At 35.8% G+C, this 18,682-nt stretch overlaps 1 protein-coding gene across 2 annotated transcripts; it reads left to right on the top strand.

Moving 5' to 3' along the window:
• Positions 1–1,197: 1,197 nt before the first annotated feature.
• On the top strand, positions 1,198–17,035 carry LOC101256586 (AP-1 complex subunit gamma-2-like). Of its 2 annotated transcripts, none has more exons than XM_010322295.4 (18): positions 1,198–1,575; positions 4,831–5,133; positions 5,400–5,541; positions 6,896–7,069; positions 8,793–8,972; positions 9,868–10,022; positions 10,632–10,722; positions 10,968–11,131; positions 11,417–11,471; positions 11,940–12,062; positions 12,139–12,234; positions 13,039–13,166; positions 13,575–13,679; positions 13,771–14,030; positions 15,470–15,718; positions 15,796–15,977; positions 16,461–16,565; positions 16,694–17,035. In XM_010322295.4, the coding sequence occupies exons 1-18, from the start codon at positions 1,544–1,546 to the stop codon at positions 16,787–16,789; spliced, it is 2,640 nt and encodes an 879-aa protein (XP_010320597.1). In that variant the 5' UTR covers positions 1,198–1,543; the 3' UTR covers positions 16,790–17,035. The 2 variants fall into 2 exon arrangements, with proteins under 2 accessions (XP_010320597.1, XP_004238683.1); XM_004238635.5 differs by having other exon boundaries at positions 1,204–1,575; positions 15,802–15,977.
• The last annotated feature ends 1,647 nt before the right edge of the window (positions 17,036–18,682 follow it).

The following is an 18,682-nucleotide window of genomic DNA, read 5'->3' on the forward strand; positions in this document are numbered from 1 at the left end:
ATGAAAGGTCATTGGACCTATGATTGTTACGACTCAATAACTTGATAAGTTAACTAATCCTCCGTCAAAAGAAAAGATGATAAAGTGATGGTACAATTAACCTTTCAAAGTGATGTTGAGGTGTTTCATTGAAAATATGATAAATTCTTGAAAGTACATATGTCAAAATATGAAATAGATAAATGAAATAGAAAATCCTAAATATAGAGATAGATATTGTCCAACGATTTTCTATCTTAAGTATGATATTTCACCTATAAATAGAGATATCATTCATCATTTGAAGAACAAACTTGAATAGAACAAAAGTTGTTTTCTTCATCTACATTTCTTGTCTTCTTATCTTTATCTTGATATTTGTTTTGAGCTTGATTTACAACAAACATTTGATAGTTCTCATTAAATTAGAAAAAAAAGAAGTAATATCAAGAAATTTTTTTTGTCCATTATATTCTATTTATACGAGTGATAAGTTGATTTAAAGAGTTATTACAAAAAAAAAAAATTAAAATAAGAAAGATAATTGTAATATCTAAATTAAAGGAGATTAATACTATTGAAGATTTTTTTTTGAAATTATTCCTAAATTTATTGACAATTTGTAAAAGTTATCAATATATTCAATTTTAATTATAATTAAATATTACGTGCAAATACATATCGTGTGTGTTCATATTGTTCAAATTGAATATGAACATTTTGATTTGGACATTCTATTTTTGAATCGAAGAGCTTCAATCTAAATAAGCTTGCTTTGCCAATGGATGGTTTAAGCATTATTTTGCATACATTGTAAGTTGCCTATTTGAAATTTACCACCTAAAAAATTTATATATTTTTTAAAATTTATAATCAAACTTAGATAGCACACCGTGTTCAAAGGAGCACATCTGATCCAAACTCAGATCGCACATTTACATTGAAATGATATATTTTTAATTGAAATTGTCTTCACCCCTAATCATATACTCCGATATTTTATGAAGAATTTGAAAAATAAATATGATAAGAAGTTATTTGATAACCGTGAACATATATATGTTATATATAATATTTGATATCTAATCAAGAATAAAGACATTGTAAAATTAACATGAATTAAATTATTTAATGAAATAGAAATTAAAATAACTAATATTTTTGTTCTTCATTTTTTTTTAAAAAAATGTTATTCTTTTCTTTGAAAAAAAAACACATAATGTTATAGTACTAATTTTACAATTATTTTACACATGTATATATTTTCCACTCTCTCCTCTTCTTCTTCTTCCTTTTCCATTCCATTTCCAGATCCAAACCTCTCCCAAGAACCCCACTGATTCCTTCTCAGATCCTTCAATTTTCATTTCTACCCATTCTCCAATCCAAATTCTTCCTTTTATGTTTTATAAACAATTTTTTACAGCTTTAATGGCAGCCTAAATAGTCTTTTTTTTTGGTTTTTTATGCTTGTGGGGTTGATCAAGTTGGAGAGGGAAGACTTGAAGAATCTGTTCAGCTGGATCTGATCGAGCTTTCTCGCAGTTTTAAAGCAGAACCAATCATGAATCCCTTTTCATCCGGCACACGTCTTAGGTTAGTACACCCCCAATTGATTGGATCAAGCTTGGTCATTGATATTTTGCTGAATTATTTGTTGTTACTGAATTTTGTCAAAAGTTGCTGTTAATTATTGGAATGAAACGGGTTTCAATGGAGGGAAACGGATATGGAGGATTCATATAGGTAAACATCAGCTAGTGATGATTTACTTGTATTTAAGCTTAAAATTAAAATCTTATATAAAACATTGCTTTGCTTTTGTTATGGACTTAAGTTTGAGAGTTCAACTTAGTTGTTGCTATTTTGGAATGGAGGGGTGGATTGGAGATGCATTCAATTTATCTCGATAAGTGATTGAGGGTTACAAGTAGTAGTATAGTAGTTGTTGTCCGTGGCACAGTACACTAAGAGGTAAAAAGTATGAAGAAGAAAACACACGAAAAATTCAAAGGATGTTCTACATATGCTATATAGACATAATTTTTTTAAAGCATGTATAAGTAGAGTAATTTCTTCCGAAGGGGGTTCGAATGAACCGTCTCGGTCCTACCTGACTCTGCCCCTAGTTCTTGTTAGCACTTTCTAAATTGAGATTAAGGCTCAGCTCTGTTGGTACAATCACATGACATTTGATTATGGCCAGGAGGTTGTTTTACATATTTGTGTTTCAGTAGACAACATAGAGAACGACAAAATTCAGATAACTTAGAATAGCTTATATGCACTAGTTTGGATTGAGGGTAGTTGCGGTTTATGTGAGTTTTTCTTCAATTTCAGTAATCACTTGCAAAATACAATGGATTCCCTTATGAAGGATATTTCTGGTTTTGGTGGTGTCTCTCAGTTAAGGGTTATGTTGGGGAAATATCTTGGTTATGAAGGATTTAAAATTAAAGCTAGTTTTTTTTGCGCTGATAAGAAAAAGTCAGTGTCGTTGTTACATGTAAAACTTGTTGATTTTATTCACTTCTTGCAAAATACAATGGATTCCGCTCTAGCTTAGTGCTGTTTGGTCATATAAAAAGTTTATTATTATTAAAAAAATATAATAAACAAACAGTGAAGCCAAAAATAACTGTTCTTTCACTATAGAAGCAGATTTTGTCTTAGATAAGAACTTGAGTTATAAAACGTGATTGCCATAACACAACATGCTAACAACAATACTAGCAGTAGTTACTAAAAACTGACCTAATCTAATGTTTATCTTTGGATACAATATTTCCAACCCCACCGCCATGACTATGGGATCCAGTTTGTTGTTTGTTCTATACATTTAGACAACTTCAATTGCTTACTACTCCTAGCTTTCATTAACTTTGCCGCCTTAGCTCACTATCTCTCCCTAGTGCATTGATTTGATGTCTGTATTTCCTCCCTATATCTTCCCAATAAAAGCCGTCTCCTCTTCATGTAAGCACCTCATATTTTGCTTCCATTTCCTCCCTCCTTTTCTAATCTTCCTTAACACTAGTTGTTGCTCCATCCGGTTCAGCCTCCACTTGTCTCCTTGTTGTGCTGTACCGAGTTTTGTGTTCCTTCTTCCAGCTCTTTTCAGTCCTGATTAAGGTATCCAGATGCTGACCAGATAGAAGTGTCTTGTCAAACCCAAAACGGGGTGAGTCAGCTCATGTTTATGCAACAGCAAATTCAGATGGTGCAAGTATGGGACCAACAGAAGGGAATAGATTGGAAGATGATGAAGTTAAAAGTGATATCCACCAGGGGAAAACGGACGAAGGTGGCGAAATAGTGGTGGAATTCATCCGGTCATTCATAGCCACCGGGTTTAAAAGATAGAGCTGGTACCCTTCGGGGTGGCCCAGTGGTTTGAGCTTGGGACTTCCATGTTGGAGGTCTCAAGCTTAAGCTGTTTCTCTTTGAAAACTTCCCACCACTTGTCTAAACGTTAGCAGTACGGCCAAAGACTTCAACAGCTCTTTTCTTCCACTTGTTGCCGTACTTTGCTCAAATGGAGTGACAAGATTTTCTTCTTCTGGGATTAAAGATTCCTTCATGATCCCAGGTTTTAAGTAGTTTTCCAGCTTCCAGGGCAAGATTTTGGGTCCATGTCAAGAACTTTTCCATGTGTTTACAAATGAGATTTCATTTTTTGGGTCCATATTGCTTCATGTAGGGACTTAGTAGTGCGTCTGCTTCAAGCTGCCACCTTTGATACTCCATCTCCAAACCATAACCATGTCTGCTAGTGCTACAGTCATCCACAACGACGAGTGGCTATTTTTTGGGTGATAAATTGTCCAAAATTAAGTATTTATTCGTTACTTGTATTATAGCTATGGTTCATGTAGAAGAGTGGCACTTGTGACACCTTTATACCTGGAAGCAACATGGTGCTTTGCAATTTATCTTTACCAGAACAGAAGATTTGTTTGTTTTTAGTACTTTATGTTGCATAAGATAAAACTTTGTAGATGGGCGAGGTAGTACGCGCCATTTAAACTTCTTAATTTCATCAAAGAGAGAGCATTCACAAGATGAAGGGTGGGAACTGCATTGATTACTCTTTTTGTCTTAGAGGAATTTGATATATTTTGTTTCTAAGAAACCCATTTGAGAGTATACAAGGCATGTGTAGAGGAGATGCCAGATACTCCAATGAGGAGTACAAGAGTTGGATATAGTGGGCACGAGGAGGTAGACCGAAACAGTACTGGGACGAGATTATTAAACCGGACATGGAACAACTTTAGCTTACTGAGGACATGCCTTAGATAGGAGTTGTGGAGGTTGCGGATTAGGGTAGAAGGTTAGTAGGTAGTGGAGTGTTCTCTTGCTTCCCAAAGGGTTTAGGGGCTTACTGGTGTCTGTCATGGTGTTAACTTTATTCTTGCAGTATCTTGCTTTGCTTTCTATCACCATCAGTTTTTTTTGGTGTTTCTGTTATTGCACTATTTTGTTGTTGTTGTTTCTGTATTAGTGGCTATAGTTTCTTCACTGTCAATTTCCTTTTTTCGTACTTACTTTGATTTGCTGTACTCAAGTCGAGGGTCTTTCGGAAACAACCTCTCTACTTGTAGTGGTAAGGTCTGCGTACACTTTACCCTCTCAGACCCCACTTGTGGAATTTCATTGGATATGTTGTTGTTGTTTGTCAAGGACAATGCCATCTGAATTTCTGCTCTCTTTTAAAGTCAGTTTTCTCTCATAGAAAGAAATGTGGGTGGTTCCCAAGTTCCTCCGTCGGAAATTTCATTAAGGTTAACTGAAAGTGAGATAATAAGAGCTTATAATAGAAATTTATATGCACTTATTGGTCGCATGCAGGGACATGATTCGGGCTATCCGTGCTAGCAAAACTGCAGCAGAGGAGCGTGCTGTAGTAAGAAAAGAGTGTGCTGCTATCAGAGCTGCAATCAGTGATAATGATCATGACTACAGACATCGTAATCTTGCAAAACTGATGTTCATTCACATGCTGGGTTATCCTACACACTTTGGTCAAATGGAATGCTTGAAGCTGATTGCTTCTCCAGGATTTCCAGAGAAAAGAATAGGATATCTTGGCCTAATGTTGCTTCTTGACGAAAGACAAGAGGTTCTTATGTTGGTTACCAATTCTATAAAGCAGTATCCTTGTTTTGTGTTTCATTTTTTTCCTCTTTAAAAGAAGTCTCTTTGTATGTGCATTCAAACCAGATTATAAGGGATATATGGAGAACGAATCACTGGACAAGGTCCTTTTTTTTCTTTCTTTTTAACCTCAACAGCACTTTGAGTTGATTAGGATATTGCTCTTTGATTTATAAAACTTTTAAAGGTAATAGCTGCTGTTGCTCTGTGAATTTTAAAGATCAAGTTCACAGTTATACTCATATACCTTAACTTTTGAGTAGAGATCTTAACCACACCAATCAATATATCGTTGGACTTGCTCTTTGTGCATTAGGGAATATTGGTTCTGCAGAAATGGCTCGTGACCTTGCACCAGAAGTTGAACGTTTGCTAAAGTTTAGAGATCCTAATATCCGAAAGAAGGTAAGTCTCATATCTCTTCCTAATGGCTAGAGTTTTTGAAAATTGTCTATATCATCAAATTTCTTTCCCATTACTTAAACTGGAATTCATATGGGATTTTTGGCCAACAGTAACTTGTTTCTACAAGAATGCATTTGAAGAACTATATTTAATCGAGGTCCATCAGTAGATATGGAGGTTTATTAACAGGAAAGAGAATATGTTGAGTAATGAGTAGGTTAGTGTGGAAAATTTGGTCTTGCTGATTGGCTCAGTCTTGAACATGACGTCTTTGAGAAGTGAGATAGTATCTTTCCATATACGAGAAGGGATGCGTGTATGATTCTCTGATAAGTTGCTTGAGAATTTCGGGATATAGTGTCAAAGAAAGCGGGGCTAATTCAATGTTAGGACATTGTTCTCGGATGAGGGGCGGCTGGTTTAGTAGATTTTCAGATCAGGCTTCACAATTAAGTCCCTTGACCTTTGTGTCATAGTTGGTGAAATTTGTAATATCCTATTGCAGAAATTACATATTAGGAATTGGATATGGTAGCAGCTGATTATCCTAACCACAACTCATTATGTTTTGGCATGACTTACTGAATAGAAATTTGACTCCCTGATCGAGTATAACTCTGGAAATTTGAATACTCAGAGTCGTTTTTTGCTTGATGAAACCTTATGGAACACGTTCTTTTTAAACAGTTTCTGTCAGCATTGGAATGAAAGATTAGATTTTTTTTCCAAAATACTGATTTCTGCATTAACACCTTAACTTAACGTTTGTACTTTTGGTGTAAGGAGAGTATACTATACTGTATAGGTAGCTAGACAATATGGTTGACTTGGGTCGAGTCATACACAGCATGTATCTTTTTCTTACAGACTTTGTGGTTACCTTCTATTAATGAAATTATTTGACTTAACATTATCAAAAAATTTATTTGACTTGTCCCCCCAAAAAAGAATTGCTGTTAGCATTTCTTCTCCTTGTATCATTTTGCATCTATGTGTTTCTTTCCATGATCAGCTCATTTAAAGTTTTCATGTGAACTCTATACTTGTGGCCTCATTCTTGTCGTTGACTCTGCTTCTTTTTTTCTTCTGGGTCTCCTTTTGGAAAAGATTCACTTAATTGTGTATGTTGTTGTTTACACAAAACAGTGAAACCAGTTCAAAATATTCTTTTCAAATTGTAATTTCGAATACTCTGTTTTCAACTTCAAATTAATATTGCCCAAACACCTACTTAATGTCTTTTAGTTTTTCTCATGACATGAGTATTTTACTCGGTAGATATCTGATGTTTCTTTTATGCTTAGTTGCAAATGGTTGCTTATCATTATATTCACTCTACTTTGGTCTACTGTAGGCAGCACTTTGCTCTATAAGAATTATAAAGAAGGTCCCCGATCTTGCCGAAAATTTTATACACGCTGCAGCTTCCTTGTTAAGTGAGAAGCACCATGGAGTTCTCATTACTGGTGTCCAGCTTTGTATAGATCTATGTAAAATTAGTACAGAGGCTCTTGAACATTTCAGAAAGGTTAGTCAAACACTGATAGCTTTATCTGTTGATACTTCTAGAGGAATATCTTAATTATGTTTTTGTGTCGCTGAATACTGTTGCATTGATAACCCCCTCCTTTTTCATTTTGGACTAGTGAAAATAGGAAACTGAACGGTATTCTCATTTTATTTTTTCAACTTTGTGATGTGATGCAGATCAAGAATTTTGTATATTTTTTAATATTGAGCGACTGGTTTACAACCCTTGTGGATTATGATTGCGTAAAACAGCTGGTCATTTACTCTGATTATGCTTTCCCCATCTGGAGTATAGATATGACTGTTGATATTAGAGATATCCACTGAAAAGTATAGCTAGTTTCCTGAAACACATCCTACAGGATAAGGTGTGTGCCTCATAACCCACGGGTCATGAGCTCTATTTTGAAAAGGAGGGTGGCACTGAATATTACATGCAGGTGGTGAATTGATGTGAGTGTCATGACCAACACTTTCTCTAGATAAGAGAAATGAAGGGAAAGGAGAACGGAAGAAGAAGTTTTAGAAAATTTTCTTTGTTTTGGTCAGGAAAATGGAAAGCTAGTAGAAAGTGGGTTGGAGGACCATATCTTTCATTGCCCAAAAATATTTCAAAAGGAAAAACATGATGAGTTTGTTGTTTAAGAGTTTGGCCATGTTTCGTTGTGAAATTTGAAAAAGTTTTTTGTTTCAAAGTAAAAGATGATATTTAATTGTGTTTGGCCATGAATACAATTTGAAGTTGTCTTTGACATTTTGTGGGTAATTTGGAGTGAAAAAAGTGAAAACACCTTTTTGTTGTTTTTTAAATTCTTGAAAATTCTGGAATTCAACTTCAAGGGAGATTCTGGAATTTATGGCCAAACGTGATTTCCGGAGTTCAACTCCAGGAAAAAGTGAAAAAAAATTTCATGGCAAAAAAGTGATAATTTTTTTTTCTTTCTAATTTCTCTTCTTCTCTAATTTGCAACTAGAGTGAAGGTTTGGGAACTCATCTGTCCTTGGTAATCCCTCCATCACATTCCTTCCCTTTTAACTTTTGTATCTTGCTTAAGTATTTTTGGAGGGCCTGAGGAAGTATTGACAGCTCAAATTGCTGCTTCCAAGAAAACTTCACTTTTCTTGCTTGGAAAAATTTTGATTTTGTGTGACCAATAAAACGAAAGTTGAATTTACACCTCCACTACTTCTAAAGAATCCTTGTTATTAGGATGTTTCCCGCCCTTCTGAAGTGCACCTAAACATTTTTTGATGTTTTACATGAGAAACAACTAAACCTGCAAAATTGGGCCATAACAAGCACTATGTTTCTTCGTATTGTAAGAGAAGGTACGAAAGATGGAAAGTAAAAGAGGAGGCATGAGGAACAGATTCTTTGTTTCTTGGGAGGTTAAAGTTGGGGTGATGGGGAGTTTATCCAAGCTTTCTGCGTCAGCTTTTCCCAGATTTTATAGACTGGTTGGAAAGGACAAAACTCTCTTATCATACCAAACAATTGGAAGTGAGTGACAAAGTATGTAATCAAAGAGCATCCACATTGTACTTCTTCCAGCCTCCTTTTAACCAAAACAGAGTTAGTGTGAGCTCAACTACACATGCTGGAGCAGATATTTGAATTTTGATAACTTCAAGCATCAAAAACTTTATCTTCTATTTTGGTATTGAAAAGAAACTTCTTCTATTTGATGTTGGCAATAATGTTTTTTCATGTGTGTTTCTAGAAATGCACGGATGGTTTAGTCAAACTTATGAGGGATCTCGCAAACAGTCCATATGCGCCTGAGTATGACATTTCTGGCATTACAGATCCTTTCCTTCAAATAAGATTGCTTAGGCTCTTGCGTTCCTTGGGGAAAGATGATGCCGATGCCAGTGATACTATGAATGATATTCTAGCTCAGGTTTGTTGCACCTCTTTGCATCTTAATGTATATCATATCACCGAGTTGTTATGTCTTTAAGTTTTCTGAATGTCTCCTGGCAGTCATCTTTATCAATGTTTTGGTAGTGCATGGCGATCTTGCCTTTACAGAAATATTTGTGTGGCAGAGAGGTTTTCCTTAGCATAGATGAAATTTTATTAACAGATTATTCTATGAATACCGAAGGGAAAGTACAGTTAGTTTGTGTACTGTGTATTACAAGTTTGGATTGTCCTTTTTAGTGACATAAATCTAGACTCTTATGTTTTTCTTTTGCATTCCACCATGACCAATGTTAAATGGCAGAGTTATTCCCCTCTAGGTTGGGCATAGCTTCTCCTCTTTTGGAACTTTGTTACAGCAAAGGCTTTAGGTGATTCTTCGCTCCAAATATTGGAATTGATTTGGCGTTTGCTTCAACATTTTGGAGAACTTGTTTTGAATTTTCTGTTAAATTTTTTTTTTTGCAAAAGCTGTTACCCAATCAAAGACTGGAAAGTACTTTTTTAGCTTTTGCAAGAACTGATGAACTTCCATTTTTGGTGTTTGGTTGAGAACAATTTTTGGAAAAAAATTGAATTCTTTGGTTGAAGCTCTTCAAATTTTGAATCAATTGCTCACTTGCTTGTTGAGGAGACTTGATGTAGTTCAGAAAGGCTCTTATTAAAAACATGCAACAAAATGAGAAATTCTCTATAGGCTTGCAACTAAGTGAGAATATTCACAAGGACATGATATGTGTCTGAATGGGTCTATAATCTTTCTTTTAATCTTTCTTTCTTTCTTTCTTCCTCTAGTCATATCTCGACCTTTCAGAAGTTTATAATGTATGATGAAATATATATTTCTCTAACGAATCTGTAATCTTTTCTAGGTGGCAACAAAAACTGAATCAAACAAAAATGCAGGCAATGCTATTCTTTATGAATGTGTTGCAGCTATCATGAGCGTAGAAGATAATGGTGGCTTGAGGGTGCTTGCTATTAACATTTTGGGAAGATTTTTATCCAACCGTGATAACAATATCAGGTCATTCTCTTTTTGCATATTTTCCCCACAATATGTTGGGGTTATCTTATGTGAGTGATTTTGTCATTTGGGTCCTGGTGTGATGGCCAGTGTTGTCATGCACTTGAGAAATTTGTGTAATGGAAACTAAACTCAGTTGTCAGGAAAAGCTATCTGCATTCACTATGTGGCAGTTCTGTGGCCAACCCATATTAATCTTGTATGTATTTTGCAATTAAGTGGTGTATGTTTTGCCTCCAGTTGTTGTGTGCCTTCAAACTACAAGGTTTGTACTATAGTGTTCTATGTGTTAATTGGTGGTCAGGAATTCTTTCATTGTCTTAGGGCACCCCTGTTTGGTGTGATATACATGTGTCATTTTTAAAAAAATGAGAAAATGCGTATCTCCATAGAATTTAGCCTGTGACAGATCTTTGGCATGCCTCTGAGTCTGCACCACACACTGACTACAGCCGCCTGTTCCTTTCGAGGCTACAGAATAGGATGTCTTTTTAATCTTCCACTTCTCTAAATGATATTGCACAGTTAGATATATTGGATGATTTTTATTGCTATTTGTCTTGTTAGCATGGGTTCTTTTCTAATCCTAGTTGGGTCCAATTATTTCAGATATGTTGCACTGAACATGTTAATGAAAGCTTTAGCTGTAGATAGTCAAGCAGTGCAGAGGCATCGGACAACAATTTTGGAATGTGTGAAGGTATTTGACCTTTACATTCTTTTTTCCTCATAATCTTTCCACTTCTTCATCCTTATCCTTCTTTCCCTTTAATCTCCAGTCCAATATATCTCAGTCGAATCTTAAAACACACCCCGACTAGCTAGAACATGTATCTCATGTGCTTCACAGATCGATAATGTCATTTCTACATGTGAGATTATGCAACTTTTTTTTTAAACTAGCGTTTTGGACATACAGAAACCTGTGGCTTTTTTAATTTTCAGGATTCCGATCCATCAATTCGTAAAAGAGCCGTTGAACTTGTGTATCTCTTAGTAAACGAAAGCAATGTGAAGCCTATGACGAAGGAGTTAATAGAATATCTAGAAGCAAGTGATCCGGAGTTTAGGGGAGATCTCACTGCAAAAATCTGTTCCATTGTGGAGAAGTAAGTAATACTGAAAATGTTTATGAGAACTATGATTTTGATTCTTTGAATTTGCAAAATGCTTTTGCTTTTTAATATTACTGAGGATATGTGTTTTCTGTTCATTCATCTGTTCTTTTCATAGTTTTGTTACTCTTGATTTCTCTGGTTGTGTCCCCAGGGGCAGTAGGGTTCATATGTTTGTAATATGACTCAATAACTTTCCAAAACAACTGCATTGTTTATTCTCTTCCAAGACATCTTCAAATGCATCTCCTACTTACAACTGCTTATGTGGTGCTCTAGGTTCTCACCTGAGAAAATTTGGTACATTGATCAGATGCTCAAGGTTCTCTCTGAGGTATGTACAAACTGATATACTTCTTTGTACTATGTGGACAACCTATTGCATAAATGTAGAGTAAGACTGCGTACAATAGACCCTTGTGGTCCAGCCCTTCCCGGAACCCGCTCATAGCGGGAGCTTAGTGCATTCGGGCTGACCTTTTAGTGACCTTTCTGTTTGAGTTTGAGACTCTTTGTAGGCCATATGGTCTTTCTGTTAATTCATGAACATAAGTTATCTTTTAGAAATTTGTAAGTCACCAACTTATGTGAGGGGACAAATCTTTTTCTTGGTTTAAGCACTTGGAAAAATCTTTAACATAGGTGGCAGTGAGCTAGACTCAAACTTAGACCCATGCTTACTCCGATACTCGAATACCACTTTGAATAGTGTGGGCCCTCATCTAAAAGCTCAAGATGTTAGGGGTGTGTTCTTCCTTTTGTTCTTTCTTAAAGAGTACTGATTTGTCTACTGTTGCAATAGGCTGGAAATGATGTGAAGGATGAGGCGTGGCATTCTCTAATCGTGGTGATTACAAATGCTTCCAACCTCCATGGTTATGCAGTACGTTCTCTATACAGATCAGTGCAAGCAGCAGGGGAACAGGTACTTCAAGAATTACCTTGATCTCCTAGTTCCTTCGCCCCCTTTGTGCTACAATTTGGTAATTTTTTCTTGTTAGGAAACGCTGGTTCGAGTTGCGATTTGGTGCATTGGAGAATATGGTGACATGTTAGTAAACAATGCTGGAAGGCTTGATATTGAAGAACCCTTGACCGTGAGTTCATGCTTTTGAACAGTTACTCTTCTACTAATCTTGATATTTATTTGCATCACACTTTTTGCCTAAATGATTCTGCATCATATTACTTGGTCCTCTTATTTATTTTACAGCATACTCTAGATGAAGTGTCTCACTACTTTTTCTATCTCTAGAGCACAATTCTCCATCTACCATTGACAAGGACCATGTAGGGTAGTGGCAGAGTTTCCAAATTGGATTGAATTGATTATAGTACTTGGTGTAAAAGAATGTTCCATGTATTATACAAGTTTCTGCCTGTAGACTTCTAGTTCAATTGGTTAAGGTGGTACAACCTGAGATGTGTGCTAGGCACCTGTCACGAATATAATTCATGATTGGTGAACCAAGTCTGGTATTTCTACCAAGCACTGAAGTTGGAAACAATGAATTTGTCAGTTATGAAATTAAACAATAGAGTATTATACACAGCTTCCATCTCCTACTGATCCCTCACTCAAAAAAAGAAAAAGGAAGAAAAATGAACAGGCAATCAACCAAACATTGTTTAAGTTGTTTCTTCGGGAGTTTACAAATTCCACAAAGTTCAGCATTTTTAATTCTTTTATAAACTATAGCACATAAATTCTAATAATCTTTCTCATGTTAGTTGGGGTCAGCTTCGTGAGTCCTCACTATCCAATCTGCTCCTTTTCTCTATCCCATTTTAAAAAAACCCTGAAGGTTATTTGAGATCGACGCATGCACGTCATCATTTTAAATTATTTCTAGATTGGAACTGTCTATTTCTAGGTTCTCTGATATAGTTCTTTGGAGCAGGTAACAGAATCTGATGCTGTGGATGTTTTGGAGACTTCCTTTAAGAGCCATTCATTTGATCTCACTACTCGGGCGATGTGTTTGATTGCTTTGCTAAAGCTGTCAAGTCGCTTTCCAACTTGTTCACAGTATGTGCTCTTTTTCATTCTGTATAGGATGTCTTGATTTTTCTGTCCCATGTGCTTACAGTTACTTAAACACAGCTAGTAAACTACTGCCAAAGTAACCACACATTGTTTAGTTTGATATTTGTTTTGCACGTTGTCTCTCAAGTTTTTTCTGTCTTGTTGCATTTTATGGAAAATTCTTTCCATTATGGGACATGCCACCAAGTTGGGCATACCTCTATAAATAAATAAAATCTATGCACAGCCCACTATTTGTCCTCCCACTGTCTCACGTGTCCCACTGTTCCATTTTACCTGCTAAAATCCTTTTTTTTAAGATGACATACTAATGGCCTCTCCAAGAGTAAACAACTGCTAAACCAGTTCTTCAGGATAATGAGTAATGTGTGAATATCTGATTTGGTGTAGGCGGATAAATGACATCATTGTTCAATACAAAGGGAGTTTTGTGCTTGAACTGCAACAGAGAGCTATTGAATTTAACTCAATAATTGCAAGGCATCAGAATATCAGGTTTGTTTGATTTCATATTGAAGGTTCTTCGATGCCTACTTCTTGTGTAGCTCAGTCATAGGAGTTGCTGATTATGTGTGTTTGTTTTCAGGCCTTCACTCGTAGAAAGAATGCCAGTTCTTGATGAAGCAACCCACAGTGGAAGGAAAGCTGGTTCTGTACCAGCAGCTGTGTCAACATCTCAAGGAGTGTCAGTTAATCTTCCAAATGGAGTTGCCAAGCCCAGTGCTGCCCCTCTTGTTGACTTACTTGATCTTAGTTCAGATGATGTTCCTGCACCTAGCTCTTCTGGTGGAGACTTTCTTCAGGATCTTCTTGGTGTTGATCTGGTGCCAGTTTCTTCACAATCAGGTTAGTATTGCTATGTTCCATTGCATGAGTTCTTCCTAGGTTTGCGTTTATTGTTCTGATTTTGTTCATATTCAGATCTTCTCCTGTACCTTATTTTAAATGTTAAATGTGCATCCTTTGACCATTCCTAGTACAAACAAGAACCACAGTTTAATACCTATGGCTTTTTCTGTTCTTTCCTCCTTTTTGGAGTCACTTGAATCAACACGACTACCTGCTAATGTTCTACCTTGATTCTCAACCTCCATAGCCTCTTATCTAGGTTGTCATGTGACCAGGAGGTTATGGGTTCGAGCTGTGGAAATAACCTCTTGCAGAAATGCAAGATAAGACTGCATATAATAGACCTTGGTGGTGCGACTTTTCTTTGGACCCAACACAAAGTGGTAGCTTAGTGCACCGAGCTGCCCATATCCTCCTATGTAGGGTTAGGTCCTCAGTAAGTTGTAGGTGTGTCATGTCCCATCTAATCACCTTTCTCCAATATTTTTTCGGCCTATCTCTACCTATCCTCAGACCCACCATAGCCAACCATCTCTATCTTGATTCCCTCATCTTGTCCAGCATGGAAGCTACTCCCACGCTGTTCCGATATCATCGTTCCTAACCATATCTCTCCTAGTATGCCAACACATCCATCTGAACATCCTCTTTTCCGCTACTTTCATCTTTTGAATGTGCGAGTTCTTGACCGGCCGACACTGCATCCCATCAACATAGTTTGTCTATTAACCACTTCATAAAACCTTACCTTTAAGTTTTGGTGACATTCTTATCACACAAGACACTGGATGTGAGCCTCCATTTCTTATAAAATTGATTAGTTGAGTTTGTGGGAACTAGAAGAGTGTTTTTGTCCTTGCAAGATAGATAATGAATATGGTCCATGCAAGTGATTGTCATGTAATATCATTAGGACAAAGATATCAACATTTGATGCAGCAAAGCGATGACACGAACTTTGAATTGCCATTATAAAACTTAATTCCTTTTATTTTATTTAATGAGACATGTTTATTAAGTCGAATTGTGTGAGAAAATGTTCTTTAAGTAAATTGTCGATCTGAAGCACAGTAATTAAAATCTCTGAATTTTACTGTTCTTTGTGTGAGAAAATTTTGCTAGTGAATTGTGGAATATAGAGCACAATAAGTTAAATTCCTTAATTGAACATTCCAAGATGTGGAAGGACATGTGTTTCAGAACTGTACTGTCTTTAAAACTCTGCGTTCTGCATGATATCTTTGATTAAAGTTGGGGGAATATTGAAGTTCTATCTAAACTTTTAAGATTTTTGATTCTACTGTAAAACTAGATTTAGGCAACCCCACCAACTTGTTTTACAAAGACCGTCACCAGTAAAAAAGGAAAGAAAGGGGGAGAGAGGAAAGGTGAAACACAAACTTGCAGTTATTCTCATTCTGTTCCTTGAATTTCAGGTACAAATCAGGCCCAAGTGAGTGGCACCAATGTTTTACTGGATCTTCTGTCAATTGGAACACCATCTGCTAATAGCAGCCCATCTACAATTCAGGCGTCACCCTCCAATGTTGACACTAAAAGTCCGATGGATCTATTAGATAGACTGTCCTCACCTTCTGCTCCTTCAGTTCAAGTTTCTACTACAGCTGGAAGTTCTCCTATGTTGGATTTATTGAATGGGTTCCCTTCCAGCTCACCAATTGCTGGTGCAGTCTCCTTCTTTGCTTTAACCTTGGTTACAGTATAATGCTTCTTCAAAGTTGATACGTTTTTCTTTGTTCAGTTACAGAAGGAAATGGTCTTGCATATCCATCAATAGTTGCATTTGAGAGCAGCTCGTTAAAATTAACATTCAACTTCTCAAAGCAGCCTGAAAACCCACAGACAACACTTATTGAAGCTAGTTTTACAAACAAGTCGGGAGAAGTTCTCACAAACTTTATTTTCCAAGCTGCAGTTCCAAAGGTTATTGTACTTTTTTGTTTTTTACTTTTCATTTGGGAAGAAGAGTTGGTATTATAATATGAACTGATTAATTGCACTTCCCGAGCTTGCGCTGTCTGTGATTATTCTATTTTTGGGTAAAAATCATTTTTGGTCTGTCAGTTTTCTTTCATCTTTCAATAGAAACTAGTACTTGCAATCCAAGCGGAAATTCATGAAATTATCTAACCCCAGGTGAGGGCAGAGCGATCTTTCCAAAGTGATGTCTTCATGAGTGAGACTTCTGAGGCTGGAAGTTTTAGTAATAGGTTATGTGCTTTTCTAGGAAATTACAATCACTTCTTTGGGGTTGTTTAAGAGTGTAATTTTTCATTTTTGCTTACCTATTCCTTCAACAACTAACTGTCATTTGTAATTATTTTCTGGGATCTAACCATCTAATTTTAAGTCATGTACCGTGTTCATCAGCTCTCAACTATGCTTATTTCGTCATGTTTGGTGCAGTTTCTTCAATTGCACTTGGATCCAGCAAGTGGTAATATGCTACCTGCAAATAGTAGTGGATCAATCATGCAAAAGTTGAAACTCACAAACAGCCAGCACGGCAAGGTATGTGAATTATCCATTTGATGACTAGAGCACCTTCTAGCTCTTTACATGATCACTCTTTTGTGAACCCGACTATAAAAATAGCCGGTGAACATTGACAGCTCTCTAATATTTTTCGTCATTCCCAGAAATCCCTTGTCATGCGCATACGGATAGCTTATAAGGTGAATAATAAGGATGTATTAGAGGAAGGCCAAGTCAACAATTTTCCCCGTGAGTTGTGAATTCGAATGACCCTAAAAGATTTTGATTTGTGAGAGCTTTTATCTGTTATTTGCTGTGAGGGAGCTTCAGCTCTTTCTAGTGCAATCATTTTGTTAAATTGTTCTGAGAAGATGTGCTAGTTGGTTTTCAAATGGCTGTATTTGGGGAATTCCTCAACTTGCTTGCCTCTTTCTACCTTCACAAAAAGATAGCCGCCAGTGTACATTATATATATATATATATATATTGTCATTTTATTATTACAAGTGGGAAGTTTCAAACTTCAAAATGAATTATCATTTTCTCCTATAATCTAATCAAACAGTAAATTTAATTTGATATCATAGATTATTTATGTAATGTAGAATTAAAAGTCCAACCCTTTAGTTTCGTAGTTGATTATATCATTGCAAATTCCCCTAAAAACACATATAAAAAAATCTTTTTCTTTTTTACTGTGCGAAGAAATTGAAGAGTTACAATAAACTCGATACGTTTATAGGTCAAATTTATTTAGATAGTGAGAAGACAATATGGTCATATTTCAATGTAAGAAATATTTCATAAATTCTATGAATTATTTGATAATGTTATTGTTTTCTCCACTATTTTTAACTAGCTCCTAAAAGATTATTTATGTATTTTCTTAAAATTTTGTCATTTTCTCTTATTTTGTTTTAAATAAATTAGTCAAATATGTTCTTAAGGCGTTTGGATATCTAAGAGTATAGTGAATGCTTAGATAATCATTTTGAACTTGAAAATGCACCCGTGTTCTCCACGGGACGAACAAGATGCATTGCCAACGTCTTAAGGAAAAAAAGTTTTCGCGCATTTCGTTTTGGTAATTCTGGATCACAAAAAATTTGTGGATTATAGTACACGAAATTCGATAAAATTTGTGTTCACGTGCTTTGGGGATTGTTAAAACTTGAAAATGTGCTTGTTTTTTGTGAGACGAACTATTTCATTAGTAAGTCTGATCTGAAAATTCCAAAGCAAAATGATCGAAATTTTTCATGAACGTCTGTTAAGACCTTAGAAATTGAACCAGTTTAACCCGAGGGGAGAAATGATGCATTTTTAAGTTCAAACGATCTCCAAAGCTGACAAAGGTAGATTTTATCGATTTTTGTGTGCTATAGCACACTGATTTTTTTTATTCAGAAATCCCAAAACAAAATGACCGAAATCATGGACGTCCGTTAAGACCTTATAAATAGAACCAATTCGTCCGCGAAGAAAAGTTGTGTATTTTCAAGTTAAAATAAACCCCAAAGCATGCAAACAAAGTTTTATCAATTTTTTTGCGCTATAGCCCATAATTTTTTTTATTTGAAAATCGAAATAAAGACCAAAATATTTTATGGACGTCATTTAAGAACTAAGAAATGAAACCAGTTCGTCATGTGGTGAAAAATGGTGCATTTTCAAGTTCAAACAAGCCCACAGCAGGCAAAATGAAGATTTTATCGATTTTCGTATGCTATCCATGAATTTTGTTTTGATTCAAAAAATTTGAAACAAAATGGCCGAAATTTTCCATGAACGTCCCTTAAGACCTTAGAAATGGAACTAATTCGTCCTGCGGAGAAAAAATGTGCATTTTCAAGTTCAAACGAGTCCCAAAGCAGGGAAAAACATATTTTACCGATTTTAGTGTGGTATAGCCTATGAATTTTTTTTATCCGAAAATCGCTAAACAAAATGGACGAAATTTTTCATGAACATCCATGAAGACATTAGAAAGGGAACCAATTCGTCTCGCGGGGAAAAATTGTGCATTTTCAAGTTCAAGCAAGCCCAAAGCAGGCAAAGACAAATTTATCGATTTTTGTGTGGTAGAGCCCATTGATTTGTTTGATCTAAAAATTCAAAAAAAAAATGACTAAAATTTTTCATGGACGTCTATT

Source organism: Solanum lycopersicum, chromosome 5 (genome assembly GCF_036512215.1).
Source record: "Solanum lycopersicum chromosome 5, SLM_r2.1".
Classification (NCBI taxonomy): domain Eukaryota; kingdom Viridiplantae; phylum Streptophyta; class Magnoliopsida; order Solanales; family Solanaceae; genus Solanum; species Solanum lycopersicum.

Bases quoted from the DNA above. Each gene is read 5' to 3' on its own strand.
- LOC101256586 (XM_010322295.4), top strand. From the start codon at position 1,544: ATGAATCCCTTTTCATCCGGCACACGTCTTAG. The intron at 5,542-6,895 runs GTAAGTCTCATA...GGTCTACTGTAG, and splicing joins ATCCTAATATCCGAAAGAAG to GCAGCACTTTGCTCTATAAG. The intron at 11,472-11,939 runs GTATGTACAAAC...CTGTTGCAATAG, and splicing joins TGCTCAAGGTTCTCTCTGAG to GCTGGAAATGATGTGAAGGA.